This window comes from Littorina saxatilis, linkage group LG9 (assembly GCF_037325665.1).
Source record: "Littorina saxatilis isolate snail1 linkage group LG9, US_GU_Lsax_2.0, whole genome shotgun sequence".
Lineage (NCBI taxonomy): Eukaryota > Metazoa > Mollusca > Gastropoda > Littorinimorpha > Littorinidae > Littorina > Littorina saxatilis.
Window position 1 is genome coordinate 1,289,309 of NC_090253.1, and position 22,274 is coordinate 1,311,582.

The following is a 22,274-nucleotide window of genomic DNA, read 5'->3' on the forward strand; positions in this document are numbered from 1 at the left end:
AATACCCAAAAAAACAAGTAAACGAGTGCAGAAAACGCAATGAAAGCGAAAGCGCCCGAGTCGCACACTTATTTCCCTGTCAAGTAGGTTTAATTTGTACACATTAGAAAAAAAAGTTTAAAAAAAAAAAAAGTGATTGCCTACCTTCCTACCCTATTTTTTGTGGCTATGTTACCGTAACCACACCTATTATTTTTTTTGGCCTTATTTCAATGATTTATTCTCTTCTTGTAAAAAAAAAGTTTCTGTATGCATATAAAAAATATATATATATATTAGCTTACGAGTAACGTGCTCCATTATCCGCTTCTCAACATTCTTTCAATTTGTTGACACCAGCTGGTGTGAAGCCGTCATCTTGGCCCTGCCGTCATATTACCCCCTCGATTTATACTCGCGACTGAAATGTTGTTTCCGGGTAAAATTAATGAAGTGAAATTATTTAAGGACTAAAAGCATTCTAGTTTTTTGCATGTGAAGAAAATTGGTGGTGAAATTTAATAGATTTTACCCAAAAAAGTTAAATACACAAAATTTGTTGGACAAATTTGGCCCCATGAATGTAAGGTACGTACCCAAGGTCGCTCATCAGTATTATCGAAGAGAGTTTTTTTGTTCAGTGTGGAGTTTATACAAGATCAACGAAGCCGAGAATCGTAATATGACAGCGTCACACTGGCCTTGATCACAGTTAGCTCTGGTTAGACTTTAAACACAAAGCTAAAGAGTCCATGGATTGCTTATAATTACCTTGTTGTGATGTGGAGTAGCCAAGTCATGTTTGTGCCTGTTAATTGCTATAATGAATGGGCACTGATTGGGCGTTTCACATCCAATTGGTATTATTTGTTGTGTGGTTAATTTCTTTGTTTCCTTGTTTTTTATGATCACTTTTTTTTTTAAAGTAATAGTTATAGCGCCTGTTACTACAATGAATGGGCATGCAATGATTGACTGCTTCACATAACATTTGTATTGTTGGTTTTGTGGTTTATTTCTTTGTTTCCTTGTTTATCATTATCACTTTTTTTATATTTTATTTTAAAGGCATATGTACTCGATGACTATACACGCTAATTGCTTTACCAACAGCTGGAGACATGCTAAATTAAGTTCCCTGCAAAATATTGTGGTCTAGGACCCCTTCAATGTTGAGATATGTTAATTTTCATTTTGATCTGGATCGTCCTATTTATAGATTTGGCAACACATGTAACGTTGATGCAAGGGAGCTAACACCGCGGCTTTGTTGACATCCTCACTTTTTCAGAGGCTAGAACAAGCTGTAATGCATGTATTATGGTCCGCGCATGGTGACATATCGTCATTATATGGTCTTATGGTGCGTTTGACATCGATTATGGGCAAACTACACTTTGTAAACACGGGAGCGCGTACATATGCCTTTAAGTAATACATGTACATGTAGTTGTAAATTCTTTTGGCGATGACAGTCATTTTAAATCTTTTTGTTTGTTGTTGTTGTTTTGTTCATGGGTGCTGTCTCAGAAAGTTCCTAACAACGATAACAACGATAACAAAACACAAACACACGCCCACACACACAAACACGTTCCATAAACCAAATAGAGATTTTATTATGTTCAGAAATAAAACAATAGGGGCGGGAACAGTGTTCTGTATCTGAAAACATTAAATGATGCCAAGGCCTTCCCACCCATACCATAACAAAATGTAAATCACCACAGATCTAAGAAACAAAGGGACATAATTATTATAATCAGCTCTCAAAATGAAAATAGTTAGTTAGTTAGCTGTTGCTTTTCGGGTCCATGCGGACCATAATAGGCCAAATCAGGACCCCTCAAAATGCAAATGACATGAAGAAGAGTAAGTGAGAGTTAAGCAGAACTAGTCTCATGTCAAATGACCGCATAACAAGCATTGGAATCAACAAGCGATTGTCATCCTCATTTGTTCATTTCAATGATTGTTATTCTCTCAGGTGCCAGGAAATTGGTTCAGCATAACTCTCACTTACTCTTGTTGCACATGTCATGCACATCTAAAGCGCTTATGTCCCTTTGTTTCTCTGATCTTAAAATAGCGCTCTGCCTTGATTAAAGTTCTCACCGCTTATGTCCCTTTGTTTCTCTGATCTTAAAATAGCGCTCTGCCTTGATTAAAGTTCTCACCGCTTATGTCCCTTTGTTTCTCTGATCTTAAAATAGCGCTCTGCCTTGATTAAAGTTCTCACCGCTTATGTCCCTTTGTTTCTCTGATCTTAAAATAGCGCTCTGCCTTGATTAAAGTTCTCACCGCTTATGTCCCTTTGTTTCTCTGATCTTAAAATAGCGCTCTGCCTTGATTAAAGTTCTCACCGCTTATGTCCCTTTGTTTCTCTGATCTTAAAATAGCGCTCTGCCTTGATTAAAGTTCTCACCGCTTATGTCCCTTTGTTTCTCTGATCTTAAAATAGCGCTCTGCCTTATTTGATCAACATTTTCACCACAGGTGTGCCTGGGCTTTCACACAGGAAAAGAGCATCCTTATACACTTGGACACTTACCCACACTCGACTGCCTGGCTGCATATTCTGTACGCAATGAAATATTTTTGCTGAATTAATTTACGAAATGACACCCATGTCAATCTGCAAAATTAATTCAGCCAAGAATTGCCACTCTGCACGGGAAGCAGCCATGCAGGCTGTTGAGTGTGGGTGTGTGTCACAGTGGAGGGATGCTCTTTTTCCACAGGCTGTTGAGTGTGGGTGTGTGTCACAGTGGAGGGATGCTCTTTTTCCCCAGAAAAGCCAGGACAGAGCCAAGACGATGTACACTATGGTGGACAATGGAAGTAAAGAATCTTTCATCTAAGTCAAAGCTTCTCCTGCTTCTTTTCTCATTCTGCCTTCATTTGATTTCACAAAAACACTGTTATATAAGTCAAAAACAAAACCAAACTGTGAGAAAAGCCTCAATCAAAAGTGAGCTCAAAATAGTTGATATATCAATGCAGACCAAAAAGGTAAACATTATGCAGTAAACAATTCCACAGGAAAAAACAAAAAAGTGAAAGTTCAGTGATTATCAAGTCAAACATTCCATTAAGAGAGCAGATCAAAGACAAAAAGTATCATGCATGATCTGCTGAGGTAACCTAGCACGTTCCATAAATTAGAACAGGAGTCATACAGACGCTAACACTTTATAAATCAAAGAGTCGCTACCATCTCACCAAGGATTTGCTTTGAAAAATACACCACATAACATTTAAGAGTAAGACGTATCCAAAGCATGAAATACCTGATTAAAATATTTGTTCTCAAGCTCTTCCATCTTCTTATTTAAACCAAAACCGAGATATGAAGACAATGTCCGTTTCAAAGTCTAATCCGCATAAACAATGACATTTTGTTAAAAAAAAAAATCTGAAGTGCTATCACAGGGTGAGCTTTGTAAAACAGACCAACCTGTTCATGAGAACCTATGTGTTTTTTGTCTCACTGCATGTCCGGATTATTGTTATTAAATGTGTGGCATTAAATGTGTGGCATTAAATGTGTGGCTTATGATTGATCGTGTGCAGACAGGTTAGCTGCGTCAAAGATACATTTCCATTTCAATGTACCCATTTTAATGGACAATAAAATGTTACTGTATTGTTATTGTTGACTGATGGCTCGGGTTGAGTGGTTTTGTGTGACATGACATGACATGCTTGACTGACTTGTGTAAGAACTGTGCCCAAACTGATCTTGCAGCGTCAGGAGACTGTTACAGACTGCAAGCTGCAGTCATTTGTCCAAGCATCAACACACACTAGCTAACCTACTTCACTTCTGTATATATATATCCACTTTGTTAACATGTGGGGGGTGTGTGTGTGTGTGTGTGTGTGTGTGTGTGTGTGTGTGTGTGTGTGTGTCTGTGATACTCTGCAAGTGCAGTCATGTTTGTGACGTACATCAAATAAACAGGATGCATACAGCTTCTAATATCAATGCCATGTGCATTGTACTTTGTATATATGTGGTAAATACACATGTACGTCATACATGTAACATTAACTACATTCAGGTCTCCTTCTGCCCTGTGTTTCAAATCAGGAATGTTTTGACATTATGCTTTTACAATGTTTATGTGCATTAATAAAACACTTAAAACAACACAGATTTTGTTTAAATTCAGTAAATTTAAATAGACTCTAAAACAAGAATAAATAAATAAACCATACCCCTATAGCGCTTGAAACTCCACAAGGAAATTGAGAAAATGTATGGAACTGAAAGAAGAGGCAGTGTTGGTGATGGAAAAATCTACAAAGGTTGAGCGTATAACTCCCCCCAACCTTACATTTGTGTTTTTTTTAAATGATAATACATTGCACATGATGTGAGACAATAGATAAGAAGAACAAAAGATCGCCAAAATAATTTCAAGATCAAATTCCAAATGAAAAAAGGCTTAATCAAATTACTGAAAATATCTCCAGATGTAATGCCTGCACTGAGACAGACAACAGCCGAATAAAAGTAGTCAGGCCTGATGCATGAATCAAAACAATTAAGTGAAGTAACAAGCGCATGGTCCTCAATAATTACGTTGATAATAAGGAGATCACTGTATGGTGTAGAACAACCCGCACCATTCTGCACAAACATCATCACACCCTTACTGTCAGCGTACAGACAAATCCACTGCTTGAAAAACATGAGATTTCACGGCAGCGTTTGCAGAACATTGCACAATTTACTGGGTCAAAACCTGAACAAAAGGGTTAATTGTCACGTTTAAGCTTTAGGCTGATGTTCTCACGAGTACTTCACCTTGTGTGTGAACAACTCTTACTGAACAACTCTTACTGTACACAAAATGGAATGACCAGCACATGATGGCAAGTAATGTAAATAGCAATGTAAATCACTCTTAATGTAAAGAAATCCGTCAAAATATGGACTCATTAGGCACAGCAGCCCTTACCTTTCACTTGTCCCCAAAGCTTATTGATTAAAAACCCAATATGCTTCTCGCCCACTTTGATTCTACCAACCCTTCACTTATCAGAGAAATCAGTCCACTTGTGAAGGAAGATTCATGATTCTTGCTTCCTAATCAGTTTGTCTTTCATTTCATGATTGTAATTGAAAAAGGAACAAGTCGCGTAAGGCGAAAATACAACATTTAGTCAAGTAGCTGTCGAACTCACAGAATGAAACTGAACGCAATGCAACGCAGCAAGACCATATACTCGTAGCATCGTCAGTCCACCGCTCATGGCAAAGGCAGTGAAGTTGACAAGAAGAGCGGGGTAGTAGTTGCGATGAGAAGGATAGCACGCTTTTCTGTACCTCTCTTCGTTTTAACTTTCTGAGCGTGTTTTCAATCCAAACGTATCATATCTATATGTTTTTGGAATCAGGAACCGACAAGGAATAAGATGAAAGTGTTTTTAAATTGATTTCGAAAATTTAATTTTGATCATAATTTTTATATTTTTAAATTTTCAGAGCTTGTTTTTAATCCAAATATAATATATTTATATGTTTTTGGAATCAGAAAATGATGGAGAATAAGATGAACGTAAATTTGGATCGTTTTATAAAAAATATTTTTTTTTTACAATTTTCAGATTTTTAATGACCAAAGTCATCAATTAATTTTTAAGCCACCAAGCTGAAATGCAATACCGAAGTCCGGGCTTCGTCAGAGATTACTTGACCAAACTTTCAACCAATTTGGTTGAAAAATGAGAGCGTGACAGTGCCGCCTCAACTTTCACGAAAAGCCGGATATGACGTCATCAAAGATATTTATCAAAAAAATGAAAAAAACGTCTGAGGATATCATACCCAGGAACTCTCATGTCAAATTTCATAAAGATCGGTCCAGTAGTTTAGTCTGAATCGCTCTACACACACACACAGACAGACAGACACACACACATACACCACGACCCTCGTCTCGATTCCCCCCTCTATGTTAAAACATTTAGTCAAAACTTGACTAAATGTAAAAAGAAACATTAACAAACAAAAAGAAAAGAAAAAGACCCAAAAGAACCCTGTAGATAGACCAACATTATCACCCAGTAGCTGAACTGTAAACAAGTTTCCTGTGTGTGTCTAGTGTGGTTTTCCTCAGGTACTAGTGTTATACAAGTCTAAGGTGGATACCCCCTCCCCTACCCCCTTCTCCTACCCCCATCCCCCCCCCCCCCTTTCTCTGTCCCTCCCTTAAACGCCCATCCCTCCATGTAAGACATCAAGTTTGACACCTTGCTCTTTTCCATTCTCTGCTAACTAAGTCTGTTGTTAAGACTCAATACCTACGCAAATTTGCCTCTCAGACTCCCTCTAAAAGAATGGATTTGCTACAGTGGACTTGCTACAGTGGATTTGCTACAGTGGATTTGCTACAGTGGATTTGCTACAGTGGATTTGCTACAGTGGACTTGCTACAGTGGACCCCCCCCCCCCCCTTTAAGATCCCCCTTTTTAAGACCTGATCTTTCAATTTTGGAAGTCTTAAAAGGGGGGTACCACTGTAGCAGTCTTAAAAGGGGGGTACCACTGTAGCAGTCTTAAAAGGGGGGTACCACTGTAGCAGTCTTAAAAGGGGGGTACCACTGTAGCAGTCTTAAAAGGGGGGTACCACTGTAGCAGTCTTAAAAGGGGGGTACCACTGTAGCAGTCTTAAAAGGGGGGTACCACTGTAGCAGTCTTAAAAGGGGGGTACCACTGTGCAGTCTTAAAAGGGGGTGTACCACTGTAGCAGTCTTAAAAGGGGGGTACCACTGTAGCAGTCTTAAAAAGGCGAGGAGGAAGGGGAAGAGAGAGGGGGGTATCCTCTAAACTGCTTGTGGGGTGACAATGATTAATCAAAGATACAGGACGCCCCAGCCCTCTATTTGACGGACACCAAACGTCGGTACGCCTCGATCAGTCGCTTCACGTTGCGGTCAAGCTTCTCCGTTTCAGCGTCCAGTTGCTGCCGCCGCTTCCTCGACTGAATGACGATGGGGTTTTCTGGCTCACTGGCGAGAGGGTTTGAATCCCTGTGTTGACCGGACAAGATGCCTGCCATGTCAGCAGTCTGTAACATACAGTTATACCAACATTACAGGCAGAAAAGATGTCATGACACACCTGGGCATACAGACGTTTTGACAACTCAACTTATTGGTCGCATTGGCCTAGTCGATAAGATGTTGGCTTTTCGAGTGGAAGGTTTGGGGTTCGAATACCAGTCAGGCCTGGTGGATTAGGGTGGAGATTTATCCAATATCCCAGGTCAACTTATGTGCAGACCTGCTATAGTGCCTTAATATCCCCCTATGTGCAGACCTGCTATAGTGCTTTAATATCCCCCTATGTGCAGACCTGCTATAGTGCCTAATATCCCCCTGTGTGCAGACCTGCTATAGTGCCTTAATTTCCCCCTATTTGTGGACACGCAAGCACAAGACCAAGTATGAACAGAAAGGATTCTGTGATCCATGTCAGTGGTTATTGAAACACAAAAATATTTAGCACACACCCACTGAAGACAGAGTATGGCTGCCAAATGGGTTATTGAAACACAAAAATACTTAGCACACATCCACTGAAGACAGAGTATGGCTGCCACTGAAAACAGAGTATGGCTGCCACTGAAAACAAGAGTATGGCTGCCACTGAAAACAGAGTATGGCTGCCACTGAAAACAGAGTATGGCTGCCAAATGGGGGAGGGGGCTGGAAATGACCATGCATGTAAAAGCCCACTTGTGCAAAAACTTGAGTATACATGGGAGTTGCAGTCCATTAATGCAGAAGTCAAGAACAACAACCACCCACCTGAGCGTGTGGGCTTCATTCGAACAGACATTTTATAGGTCAAGAAACACCTGAGCCTACAGGCGTTTTGACCACCCACCTGAGTGTTGGAGGCTTGACCAGGACAGATGACGCTGTCCTTGTAGTCGGACACAGTCTGTGCGGGGACGGTCAGCGAGGTGTTGTACTCTCCGTCGCCCGCCACCTGTCCCTCTGGGGCTTGCAGTGCACGGCTCTGCACAACACAGTAACACACAGTGTACAATTGACTACAGCTACCATATGACACAGTATACACACAGTGTACAATTGACTACAGCTACCATATGACACAGTATACTCACAGTGTACAATTGACTACAGCTACCATATGACACAGTATACTCACAGTGTACAATTGACTACAGCTACCATATCACACAGTATACTCACAGTGTACAATTGACTACAGCTACCATATCACACAGTATACACACAGTGTACAATTGACTACAGCTACCATATCACACAGTATACACACAGTGTACAATTGACTACAGCTACCATATCACACAGTATACACACAGTGTACAATTGACTACAGCTACCATATCACACAGTATACACACAGTGTACAATTGACTACAGCTACCATATCACACAGTATACACACAGTGTACAATTGACTACAGCTACCATATCACACAGTATACACACAGTGTACAATTGACTACATCTACCATATCACACAGTATACACACAGTGTACAATTGACTACAGCTACCATATCACACAGTATACACACAGTGTACAATTGACTACAGCTACCATATGACACAGTATACACACAGTGTACAATTGACTACAGCTACCATATCACACAGTATACACACAGTGTACAATTGACTACAGCTACCATATCACACAGTATACACACAGTGTACAATTGACTACAGCTACCATATCACACAGTATACACACAGTGTACAATTGACTACAGCTACCATATCACACAGTATACTCACAGTGTACAATTGACTACAGCTACCATATCACACAGTATACACACAGTGTACAATTGACTACAGCTACCATATCACACAGTATACACACAGTGTACAATTGACTACAGCTACCATATCACACAGTATACTCACAGTGTACAATTGACTACAGCTACCATATCACACAGTATACACACAGTGTACAATTGACTACAGCTACCATATCACACAGTATACTCACAGTGTACAATTGACTACAGCTACCATATGACACAGTATACACACAGTGTACAATTGACTACAGCTACCATATCACACAGTATACACACAGTGTACAATTGACTACAGCTACCATATCACACAGTATACACACAGTGTACAATTGGCTACAGCTACCATATGACACAGTATACACACAGTGGGACCACACCCCCCTCCCCCCATTCCCCTTTAATCCCCCCCACCACCCCATCCCCCTTTAAGACAGGCATAATTTGGTAGAGATAATGGACAACAGAATGTGTCCTTTTCAGGGAGGTGTCCTCGCATCGGAGGAGCCTCACAGTATAGGTACCACAGTACAGGTACCACAGTATAGGTACCACAGTACAGGTACCACAGTACAGGTACCACAGTATAGGTACCACAGTATAGGTACCACAGTATAGGTACCACAGTATAGGTACCACAGTATAGGTACCACAGTATAGGTACCACAGTATAATAAATGAGCCTACAGAACTTTCTCAACATGTGTCTGGTTACAGTAAATCAAACTGTGCTGCAGTTCTATATCTACTTCCACATCCCAGCCTGATGCAAATGTAAAACAAGTCGCGTAAGGCGAAAATACAATATTTAGTCAAGTAGCTGTCGAACTCACAGAATGAAACTGAACGCAATGCCATTTTTCAGCAAGACCGTATACTCGTAGCATCGTCAGTCCACCGCTCATGGCAAAGGCAGTGAAATTGACAAGAAGAGCGGGGTAGTAGTTGCGCTAAGAAGGATAGCACGCTTTTCTGTACCTCTCTTTGTTTTAACTTTCTGAGCGTGTTTTTAATCCAAACATATCATATCTATATGTTTTTGGAATCAGGAACCGACAAGGAATAAGATGAAAGTGTTTTTAAATTGATTTGGACAATTTAATTTTGATAATTATTTTTATATATTTAATTTTCAGAGCTTGTTTTTAATCCGAATATAACATATTTATATGTTTTTGGAATCAGCAAATGATGGAGAATAAGATAAACGTAAATTTGGATCGTTTTATAAATTTTTATTTTTTTTTACAATTTTCAGATTTTTAATGACCAAAGTCATTAATTAATTTTTAAACCACCAAGCTGAAATGCAATACCGAAGTCCGGGCTTCGTCGAAGATTACTTGACCAAAATTTCAACCAATTTGGTTGAAAAATGAGGGCGTGACAGTGCCGCCTCAACTTTCACGAAAAGCCGGATATGATGTCATCAAAGACATTTATCAAAAAAATGAAAAAAACGTTCGGGGATTTCATACCCAGGAACTCTCATGTCAAATTTCATAAAGATCGGTCCAGTAGTTTAGTCTGAATCGCTCTACACACACACACAGACAGACACACACACAGACACACGCGCGCACACACACACGCACATACACCACGACCCTCGTTTCGATTCCCCCTCGATGTTAAAATATTTAGTCAAAACTTGACTAAATATAATGACCAGAACATGCTGACCCTGCACGCTAAAAATTTAATATGACCACAACAAATTGCTGACCCTGTAAGCAACAAATCTAAAATGAGCAGAACATTACATTCTGACCCTACATGTGACCTTCACTGCAGTCTAACCTTGATGAAGTTGGTGGCCACAGAGGTGGTGACACTGCTCATCAGCAGCTTGCATCCCCAGGTCAGCAGGGCAAAGGGCATCTCCTCCGGCAACAGCTTGTAGGGCGTGATGATGTGCTTGCGCAGACAGCCAGTGACGATGTTCCTCAGGGTCTCCACCTGCTGTGGGTCAGCGCACGAGTGGTACAGCATCACGATGGCTCCATGCTGCAAGTACACACACATTCATAAGGCCTAACAAAAATATATGTTGGTTTGGGTAACGTACGTAACCAAAAAAGATAGGGTCGGTAGGTGGTGTTTATTTTAATTTTTTTATTTATTTATTATTTTTAAATTAAATTTAGTTGATTTTAAAGGAGGTTACTTTCCTTACTCTCGGTATGGTTCGCAAAATGTGCCAAAAGTTTAGGGTTTTTTTTAGAAATAAAAAAGAAAATGTTAGTGTCAGCGGGAAAAAATAGGGTCGGTCGGGTTACCCTAAACCAGCATGTAACTTTATTTGGCCTAAGAGAGGCCCTCGTGAAGCAAGCACTGACAGCACTGCATGATGGTACTTCTTCTTCTTCTGCGTTCCCAGCATCATAGTACAATACCCAGTAAAAGAAATCCACTGTTGCCCGGTATTTATTCCTAGTTTTCAAACAGTTGTAAAATACAGACCGGCCAACCCTTGTAAGCCTAGTGTAGCAATTTAGAATTATTTTTGAATTTTTAGCGTAGCAAATAGTGTTTAAGTGAAGCATTTTCTAAAATGTATTCCGACATCCGCATGTATGCCATCTTGCACAAGAATAGACATTTTAAATAAAGTTTCATGAGTATGCAGAAACATAAAATACCCATTAGAGAGTATGTGCAGTGCTACTTTTCACCATAGACGATGTTTTATTACCCATTTTGTGACCGCTACATGGAGTGGGAATCGAATAGCAATTGGCAGCTCTAAAAATATTAACCACAAAAGGTACTACATCAAACAGAAAAACTTATTTTTGCAGGATATTTTACTGGTATTGTTGTCTTCTTTTACCTCTTTATAAATTGTGTAATACAGGGTAGGGGTCAAGTGACTCATGATTGCAGGTTAACAGGTCCCTTTCACCTGCTACAAAAATCACAATTATCAACCAAATAAAGACAGCTGTGCGGGAACTTCATCCCTCTAGAACTTAGAAGATAACATAACTGACGAAGCGTTAATTAATGACATAACTGACGAAGCGTTAATTAATGACATAACTGACGAAGCGTTAATTAATGACAAAAGTGTGCCTACCTCTAGACTGTGCAGCCAGCGCTGTTGGGGAACGTAGGTGTACTCTCCGTACACAGGCCAGTTGGGACGATGACGACCACTGCCAACACAAAGCAAACAACCAGTGTTAAAATCAAATCCACAAGCAAATACAGCGGAACCCTCCTTTAAATATAAGGCCATCATCGGTGCACTGCAGATGTAGCTCTAGTTTCTCCTCATGGCAAATACAAATTTAGCTCTGTGGCCCTCTACTATAACAAGGCTTGGTTTCATAGAGACAGATGTAGCTCTGTGGCCTTCTACTATAACAAGGCTTGGTTTCATAGAGACAGATGTAGCTCTGTGGCCTTCTACTATAACAAGGCTTGGTTTCATAGAGACAGATGTAGCTCTGTGGCCTTCTACTATAACAAGGCTTGGTTTCATAGAGACAGATGTAGCTCTGTGGCCTTCTACTATGTAACCGTGCGCCAATCTACTTTCCTCTTTCGTACTAAACTCAAACACTAAAGCAGACAACACAAGTTATATTACCCAGGTTCTTTTATTCCATACGATGAAATGGGGAAAATGTGGGATAACGGGGGTTTATCTTCAAATACAACTTTCACTGTATAGGACTAAACAACTTCAAAACAAAACAATATTCTCACTCTTCATTCTAAAACTACATTCTTTCCCTAAAAATACCCTTTAAAACACACCAAATCCTTTCCCCCAAACTACACTCTACTCTAAATCTTCACTCTCAACTTTAATCCAAAAAAAACCACAATGAGACTCTAATCTAAAACAAACGAAATCTAAAAGAACAACCTAAAAAAACAATTCTTTAAAAAAACCAAATCTACAAAAACTCTAACAAAATCTGACCAAAATCTCTCCACTAAATCTAACTACTCTTCACTAACAAAACCTAGTCTATAAAAACAAATCTACGACCCACTAAAAAAGAAAAGACCTAGCTAAACCCGAAAAGACCTAACTAAACCAGAACAAACATAACTAAAACCCAAACCCCTCTAAAAAGAAAGACCTGAATCTAACTAGAACCCGAACATAACTAACTAAACCCCGTCTACTGAAACCCCGTCGCACGCTCCGACATCCTGCAAACCACAGAATGCACGCCGTAAGCATACGTAAACAAATCAACAATTTCAACTACCACAAGCTAACTCGTTAAACAACAAAACACATCATTCCTACCAAATAACATGCCTACAATACATATACCGTTCTCTCAAACAACGGTCTTCTAAAGCATTCACACACAAAAATCTTCCCCACCATTCCAACTCACAAAACAATCTACTTAAACATTCAAATAAATCCTCCCCCCAAGCAGCATACTATTCTTTTATCCGCCTACCCATTTACAGAAAGAAAATTGTTTTAACCTACCAGCAAAAGAATCCTCACATTCCGGAAAGATTTCCGGCCGTGACAGACATGTCACAACACAACGGCATTAAAAACACGCCGCACCAAATACACGCTCTTCTTCCCTCAAAGATTCCAAGCAAAAGCACAGTTTTAACGTTCACATCCTGTGCGCCGGTGTCACAAGATTAACCCATTCAACTCGCGGGGTGTCAGGCAACCCCACTTTCTTTAATTAGTGCCCAACGTCACCTTCAACTATTCAACTTTACATCGCAGCGGAGAGAAAAAGGAGATGGAACAAAACCACCTGTCAATTGTTTCTTGTTCACAAAAACATTAATCACAAAATTTACTCCAGAGGCTTGTACAAAAAAAAGCAATCGTTTTACCTATGCAAATTTTAGAATCGGCTATTCCGCGAGACCAATTCAATAGAAATGAAACTCAGTCTCGGAAACCTTAATGGATCCCCGATAGTATAGAGGTACCACGAGTTCACACGGATGCACCAGAGTGCATGTGTACCGTAACTGTCGTTCCCAAGCTCACATCCTCCCCAACTTAGACTGTCGTCTCCTGGCGACATGCCAGAATCAAAAAAATTCAACAAAATATTTAACCTCCCAAGAACATAATATTCTCCATCCTCAAATCATTTCAAAAACTTTCACACCAAAACAATCATCAACTGACTAATACAATATTTCTCTAAAACTAATAGGTTCTGAAATACAAATTTCACATAATCCTTCCAGTGCCAATAATCCTATCTCCTGTCAACATCCAACTCACACAAGTTAACAAAAAATCACAACTCATCTTTAACAGAGGCAGTTCCATGGTTCACTTTACAAAGAATTATGTTCACCACTTGCCAGATAACCAATAATGATAATCTTTACGACTTATCAAATATTTTATCTCTCTTGAGCATACATCAGAACAAAATGTTGACAATCTTTACGATTTATCAAAGCATCTGATCTCTCTTGAGCATACATCAGAACAAAATACTGACAACCTTTACGATTTATCAATGCATGTCCCCTCTTTGTATCCCAACTGTACTTGGCAACACAATCTTCTAATCAACTAACAAAATGACCACTTGCCAAGGCAATGAAAAAACTGGAAGTCCTTAAAACTCACCCAGAATATCAAACCTTTAGTCAAAAATCAGCAATAACCTAATGTCACTCATCACAATTAAACCATTCAACAGGAGTATTCATAGGCAACCATACAATCCTTCAGAATCTATTTCAAAAATCCACTAATATTAATTCTAATAAACAAAACCAGTATACACACTGTCTTCAAACAAAGACATCAGTAAGCGCCAGAACTCAAATTCTAAAAAAAATACCACCAAGAAAATAGCGAGAGCAGAGGAGACAGTAAAAGTGAGAGCGGAGAAAACAGTAAAGACAAACCAAATGATAGCAGAGAGCAAAAAGGAAGAAAAAGGTTATCTAATTCCTTACAGGTAGCATACTTTGCTCCTGAGGCGTACGAGGCTGGAGACGCCATGCTTAAACCAAAGAATCCCTAAACAGCGCAGCCAAGAGAATTAGAAAGTGGGAGCGGAGAAGACAGTAAAGACAAACCAAACGATAGCAGAGAGCACAAAGGAAGAAAAAGGTCATCTAATCCCTTACAGGTAGCATACTTTGCTCCTGAGGCGTACGAGGCTGGAGACGCCATACTCAAACCAAAGAATCCCTAAAAAAATGCAGCCAAGAGAATTAGAAAGTGGGAGCAGAGAAGACAGTAAAGACCAACTAAACGATAGCAGAGAGCAAAAAGGAAGAAAAAGGTTATCTATTCCCTTACAGGTAGCATACTTTGCTCCTGAGGCGTACGAGGCTGGAGACGCCATGCTCAAACCAAAAAATCCCTAAACAGTGCAGCCAAGAGAATTAGAAAGTGGGAGCGGAGAAGACAGTAAAGACAAACCAAATGACAGCAGAGAGCAAAAAGGAAGAAAAAGGTTATCTAATCCCTTACAGGTAGCATACTTTGCTCCTGAGGCGTACGAGGCTGGAGACGCCATTACTCAAACAAATTAAAATATGTGCGCGTAGACAATCGGCTAGAGACAACATAAAACCTGTCAAATACCACCACCTCTGGGCGTCCTTGTGGTAAACTGATACAAGTTGAATGCGTCCCAGGCACCCTGTCTACAGTATATGAAGTTTACTATGATATATATCCTTCTCTTCTTCACCATCACTCTCCTTCCTTCCTTCACAATCCTTCCTTCCTTCCTTCACAATCCTTCCTTCCTTCCTTCACTATCCTTCCCTCCTTCACAATCCTTCCTTCATCATCATCCTTTTCCCTTCCAATATGTATGATATGACGGTATTTCAACATTATGTTGTTCACCATGTTTCGATCCTTGAAACAAATCAACCGGCAAGCGCAATACTCACGCCCCAAGCACACGGCTTGCAACAAAAACCACACTAACACCCATACATACAACCACAAGTGTTAGTAATCACATCACATCCATGTAGCGTAATCAAACATACAACTACACATGTCCGTCATAATATCAAATCAACATAATCGAACACACTCTTCCAGTGCTGGTCCACTCCCCAACTCTGTCTCTTTGCACGGTGTGCAAACAGTCTTTCACAAACGTCCGAAGAAATGTTAATCGTTGAAGTCCTTCTTCTGTGGATTAACAGAATAAAAAGAAATGTTAATCACTGTAATCCTTTCTTCCACGGATTAACAAACTAAACGGCAATGTTGACAACAAAGCCGCATCCGTCGACGTCACGCCCGGACTCCCTCCAACTTCTCACACGCCTGTCTCCTCGACACCAGCCCGCGTCCGGACTGCATGCCTGCCATCCTCTCCCTGTGCGACGGGGTCCCCTAACCTACTCTAATCCTAGCCCTAACAGTAACACCCCCTACCCACCCTTGCTCCGCAGCGCCAAATGTAACCGTGCGCCAATCTACTTTCCTCTTTCGTACTGAACTCAAACACTAAAGCAGACAACACAAGTTATATTACCCAGGTTCTTTTATTCCATACGATGAAATGGGGAAAATGTGGGATAACGGGGGTTTATCTTCAAATACAACTTTCACTGTATAGGACTAAACAACTTCAAAACAAAACAATATTCTCACTCTTCATTCTAAAACTACATTCTTTCCCTAAAAATACCCTTTAAAACACACCAAATCCTTTCCCCCAAACTACACTCTACTCTAAATCTTCACTCTCAACTTTAATCCAAAAAAAACCACAATGAGACTCTAATCTAAAACAAACGAAATCTAAAAAAACAACCTAAAAACAATTCTTTAAAAAAACCAAATCTACAAAAACTAACAAAATCTGACCAAAATCTCTCCACTAAATCTAACTACTCTTCACTAACAAAACCTAGTCTATAAAAACAAATCTACGACCCACTAAAAAAGAAAAGACCTAGCTAAACCCGAAAAGACCTAACTAAACCAGAACAAACATAACTAAAACCCAAACCCCTCTAAAAAGAAAGACCTGAATCTAACTAGAACCCGAACATAACTAACTAAACCCCGTCTACTGAAACCCCGTCGCACGCTCCGACATCCTGCAAACCACAGAATGCACGCCGTAAGCATACGTAAACAAATCAACAATTTCAACTACCACAAGCTAACTCGTTAAACAACAAAACACATCATTCCTACCAAATAACATGCCTACAATACATATACCGTTCTCTCAAACAACGGTCTTCTAAAGCATTCACACACAAAAATCTTCCCAACCATTCCAACTCACAAAACAATCTACTTAAACATTCAAATAAATCCTCCCCCCAAGCAGCATACTATTCTTTTATCCGCCTACCCATTTACAGAAAGAAAATTGTTTTAACCTACCAGCAAAAGAATCCTCACATTCCGGAAAGATTTCCGGCCGTGACAGACATGTCACAACACAACGGCATTAAAAACACGCCGCACCAAATACACGCTCTTCTTCCCTCAAAGATTCCAAGCAAAAGCACAGTTTTAACGTTCACATCCTGTGCGCCGGTGTCACAAGATTAACCCATTCAACTCGCGGGGTGTCAGGCAACCCCACTTTCTTTAATTAGTGCCCAACGTCACCTTCAACTATTCAACTTTACATCGCAGCGGAGAGAAAAAGGAGATGGAACAAAACCACCTGTCAATTGTTTCTTGTTCACAAAAACATTAATCACAAAATTTACTCCAGAGGCTTGTACAAAAAAAAGCAATCGTTTTACCTATGCAAATTTTAGAATCGGCTATTCCGCGAGACCAATTCAATAGAATTGAAACTCAGTCTCGGAAACCTTAATGGATCCCCGATAGTACAGAGGTACCACGAGTTCACACGGATGCACAAAAGTGCATGTGTACCGTAACTGTCGTTCCCAAGCTCACAACTATAACAAGGCTTGGTTTCATAGAGACAGATGTAGCTCTGTGGCCTTCTACTATAACAAAGCTTGGTTTCATAGAGACAGATGTAGCTCTGTGACCTTCTGCTATAACAAGGCTTGGTTTCATAGAGACAGATGTAGCTCTGTGACCTTCTGCTATAACAAGGCTTGGTTTCATAGAGACAGATGTAGCTCTGTGACCTTCTACTATAACAAGGCTTGGTTTCATGGAGACAGATGTAGCTCTGTGGCCTTCTACTATAACAAGGCTTGGTTTCATAGAGACAGATGTAGCTCTGTGGCCTTCTACTATAACAAGGCTTGGTTTCATAGAGACAGATGTAGCTCTGTGGCCTTCTACTATAACAAGGCTTGGTTTCATAGAGACAGATGTAGCTCTGTGGCCTTCTACTATAACAAGGCTTGGTTTCATAGAGACAGATGTATAGCTCTGTGGCCTTCTACTATAACAAGGCTTGGTTTCATAGAGACAGATGTAGCTCTGTGGCCTTCTACTATAACAAGGCTTGGTTTCATAGAGACAGATGTAGCTCTGTGGCCCTCTACTATAACAAGGCTTGGTTCCACAGAGCTAGATGTCCATGAGTCAAGTCAAGTCAAGTCAAGTCAAGTTTTATTATTCCAATAAAACCCCGTGAGGGTACATGGAAAATTAAAAAAACACAGTAAAAACACATTTCATTCAACACCAAATAAAAGGAACTAAAACAAAAAGAAATCAGACTATGTACAGAAAAGGGAGTTGAGGGGTGAGGGAGAGCAAAAACAATACAAGAAACAATTCAACAATAATAATAATAAATAGTAATAATAATAATAATAATAATAATAATAATAATTGTCAGTAAGTACTGGTGTCACATGACTGATGTGAACCAGTTGATTGGCTAATGGCGATGCGCTAAAACTGTTAGCGCACTCTTGGAGTGCGCTAACTTTTCCACAGAGCGTATTCTTACGCCCTTTACCTAAGCAAGACTATGCTCTCATCCTCAGAATTAATTACTGACATGTAGCTTATATTCTCCACAATACCAAATGACCATAAATTCCCTGCTTCTCAATTAAAGCAGAAGTGGTTTTTTTCTGACAGATTGCATGTGCCTGTGCCACAGTGCGGCTGCCACTGATCTAAAAATACAAGCCGCTGTGCGGTTTCATCTAATTCTCGCCGACTTGCATAGATTCTTCTCATCGTGTTAGTGGCATGTAGCTTATCATCCACATTACCAAATGATGAGTTAATATAAAATTCCCACCCGCTAGCAGAAAACACAAGTGTTATTCCGATAACGTACCAGCTAGACCAGTTTGGGAAGACTGACTCGATCGACTCTGTCATGAATACTTAGCCGCACTGACTACACTGAAATACGACTGCATCAGTTCAGTAAATGAATGGTTTCCGAATTATTATTTCAAGGCAAGAACAATCGTAATCGAAAACGTGTAGGGTTCAGAACGTTCTTACCATTATAAGACTTATTACCAGCGTGCCTCGTGCGTGCAGACTCAGTCAGTGCAGACTGCATGCAGTGGTTTGATTGCCCTAGCAGACGACATAAACCCCGCTCAGCAAATTAACATGTTGGGCAAATGTGAACGAAAAAACGATGGGGATATAATACGTGTAGGGTTCAGAGCATTCTTACCGTTCATATTTAGTATCAGACTCCCCGATGACTGAAGATACAACACGAGAAATATGCCACATTTGTTTTGAAAATGTGCGAACCGTCGAGTCCCGCGGCTTCGAGTCAATTCAAGGGGAGTCACTCCGCACAGTCAATCCGTCGAAGCTCGACTGGAGGTTTCGAATCGCAAATAATGAAGAGCACAGCCCTTTCTCCGAGTTCAAATGAGGTCTCTCTGAAAGATCATCACTGTTCAGATTAACGCTACACTGGAATTTACCAACAGAAATTAAAATGCGTGTGACGAAAGCACGACACACTTGAGACACCCCACACAAAAGTAGATCTTTACTGTACACGACCTGACCACACAGTTATGCCTATTCAAATGCGCGTTGCAAAATGTGCGCTTGGAATCTTCTTTTTTCTATGGCGGTACTGACAATATCGTTATTGAAACAATCCCAGTGCACTAAGGGATTTATAGAGCAAATCTCGAAAATAATTATTGAACTCAGCGCTATGCGCTTCGTTCAATAATGAATTTTCTCGATTTGCTCTATAAATCCCTTAGTGCACTGGGATGTCTCAATAACTTAAATAATAATAATAATAATAATAAAACACTACAAGTGCAAAGTGATTACATACATTTCTTTACTATGGGAAATGGGGGGAAGGGGGAGGGGGGGGGAAGGGGGAGGGGGGGGGGGGGGGTGGAGGGTGAGTTAACATCAGGACAAAAATACTATTACAAACAACACAAAACAGATAACGGAGTATAAAGCTAAAAGAGATCTGAGAAAATAAGGCCTTACAAAGGGGGAGCCTTATAATGGAGGTACATTTAAATCTACAGAGGTTATGAACAGAAAAAGATAATAAAAGTAAGGTCTTAAAAGGGGAGGAGTCTTAAAAGGGGAGGTGTCTTAAAAGGGGAGGAGTCTTAAAAGGGGAAGAGTCTTAAAAGGGGAGGTGTCTTAAAAGGGGAGGAGTCTTAAATTTGGGGTTCTTACAAAGGGGAGTTCCACAATACATGTATATAATTTAGTTTGATTGATAGTTGCTTCAAAACATTTCAATGCATTTAATAGGACTACACAATTGCAGTTGTTTTCCTTCCTTGATACATGCACTTTTCAACACTGAATTCATTGGACACTTTTTATTATTAAGAATGTAAGATACCCTAAAGTAATAGTGTCAATTATGGAATGCAAAAATAAAAGCAACAGCATATTTCCTGATACAACCACACACAACCAGACACTACACAACCAGACACTACACAACTAATGAATGGATTTGTGAAATGGGGTATGGAGGAGATGTAACAGGAAACTGAAGAAAGGATGTGTATGCTTGAGGGGAGAATGAATTAAGGGATGGGTGTGGGTTTCACTTTCAAACACTACTTACTCTAATCACAACAGCAGATTGAAATCTTGTCTCACTGCACTAAGTGAGTGGCAGGTATAGTACAATGGTACCTGTGATAAAAAAAAATACACCCCTTGGACCATCCTAAATGTCCCTGATCCTGATGTCTCTCATAACACAGGGCTATACTTTAGTCAAGGTTATGGGCCAAGGGACGACAATGTAGATCGTACATACTAAGACAGACAGAGACAGTGAGAAATTCAACACTCACCTGGTGGGAGGGATGTCAGTGTAGTTGATGGCGTGAGGATAACACACGTGAATTCCCTGAAAACAGCCACAAAATAAAAACATGTGTGTTCCCTGAAAACAGCCACACAATAAATACATGTGTGTTCCCTGAAAACAGCCACAAAATAAATACATGTGAATTCCCTGAAAACAGCCACACAATAAATACATGTGTGTTCCCTGAAAACAGCCACACAATAAATACATGTGTGTTCCCTGAAAACAGCCACACAATAAATACATGTGTGTTCCCTGAAAACAGCCACACAATAAATACATGTGTGTTCCCTGAAAACAGCCACACAATAAATACATGTGTGTTCCCTGAATACAGCCACACAATAAATACATGTGTGTTCCCTGAAAACAGCCACACAATAAATACATGTGTGTTCCCTGAAAACAGCCACAAAATAAATACATGTGAATTCCCTGAAAACAGCCACAAAATAAATACATGTGTGTTCCCTGTAAACAGCCACACAATAAATACATGTGTGTTCCCTGAAAACAGCCACAAAATAAATACATGTGTGTTCCCTGAAAACAGCCACAAAATAAATACATGTGTGTTCCCTGAAAACAGCCACAAAATAAATACATGTGTGTTCCCTGAAAACAGCCACACAATAAATACATGTGTGTTCCCTGAAAACAGCCACACAATAAATACATGTGTGTTCCCTGAAAACAGCCACACAATAAATACATGTGTGTTCCCTGAAAACAGCCACACAATAAATACATGTGTGTTCCCTGAAAACAGCCACACAATAAATACATGTGTGTTCCCTGTAAACAGCCACACAATAAATACATGTGTGTTCCCTGAAAACAGCCACACAATAAATACATGTGTGTTCCCTGAAAACAGCCACACAATAAATACATGTGTGTTCCCTGAAAACAGCCACACAATAAATACATGTGTGTTCCCTGAAAACAGCCACACAATAAATACATGTGTGTTCCCTGAAAACAGCCACACAATAAATACATGTGTGTTCCCTGTAAACAGCCACACAATAAATACATGTGTGTTCCCTGAAAACAGCCACACAATAAATACATGTGTGTTCCCTGAAAACAGCCACACAATAAATACATGTGTGTTCCCTGAAAACAGCCACACAATAAATACATGTGTGTTCCCTGAAAACAGCCACACAATAAATACATGTGTGTTCCCTGAAAACAGCCACACAATAAATACATGTGTGTTCCCTGAAAACAGCCACACAATAAATACATGT

The 22,274-nt window shown here is 39.9% G+C and overlaps 1 protein-coding gene and 2 long non-coding RNA genes across 5 annotated transcripts in view; 1 reads left to right on the forward strand and 2 right to left on the reverse strand.

The window, feature by feature from the left end:
- LOC138975055 (uncharacterized) overlaps positions 1 to 22,274 on the forward strand; it is a 379,618-nt gene that overhangs the window by 110,150 nt on the left and 247,194 nt on the right. The gene's annotated exons all lie outside the window — the stretch shown is intronic.
- Positions 1,579 to 6,150, reverse strand: LOC138975033 (uncharacterized). Its single transcript, XR_011458477.1, has 2 exons — positions 1,823 to 6,150; positions 1,579 to 1,745 (listed from the first exon to the last, which is right to left on the reverse strand). It is a non-coding gene; the product is annotated as an uncharacterized lncRNA (long non-coding RNA).
- The window catches only part of LOC138977337 (uncharacterized), a 39,015-nt gene continuing 22,940 nt past the window's right edge, over positions 6,200 to 22,274 (reverse strand). For all 3 annotated transcript variants that reach the window (XM_070350237.1, XM_070350238.1, XM_070350239.1), the window contains exons 5-9: positions 21,002 to 21,057; positions 11,892 to 11,970; positions 10,613 to 10,819; positions 7,880 to 8,014; positions 6,200 to 7,058 (exon numbers count right to left, since the gene is read on the reverse strand). In XM_070350237.1, the coding sequence (XP_070206338.1) occupies positions 6,870 to 7,058; positions 7,880 to 8,014; positions 10,613 to 10,819; positions 11,892 to 11,970; positions 21,002 to 21,057 (666 nt within the window). In that variant the 3' untranslated portion in view covers positions 6,200 to 6,869. The remainder of the gene's footprint in view (positions 7,059 to 7,879; positions 8,015 to 10,612; positions 10,820 to 11,891; positions 11,971 to 21,001; positions 21,058 to 22,274) is intronic.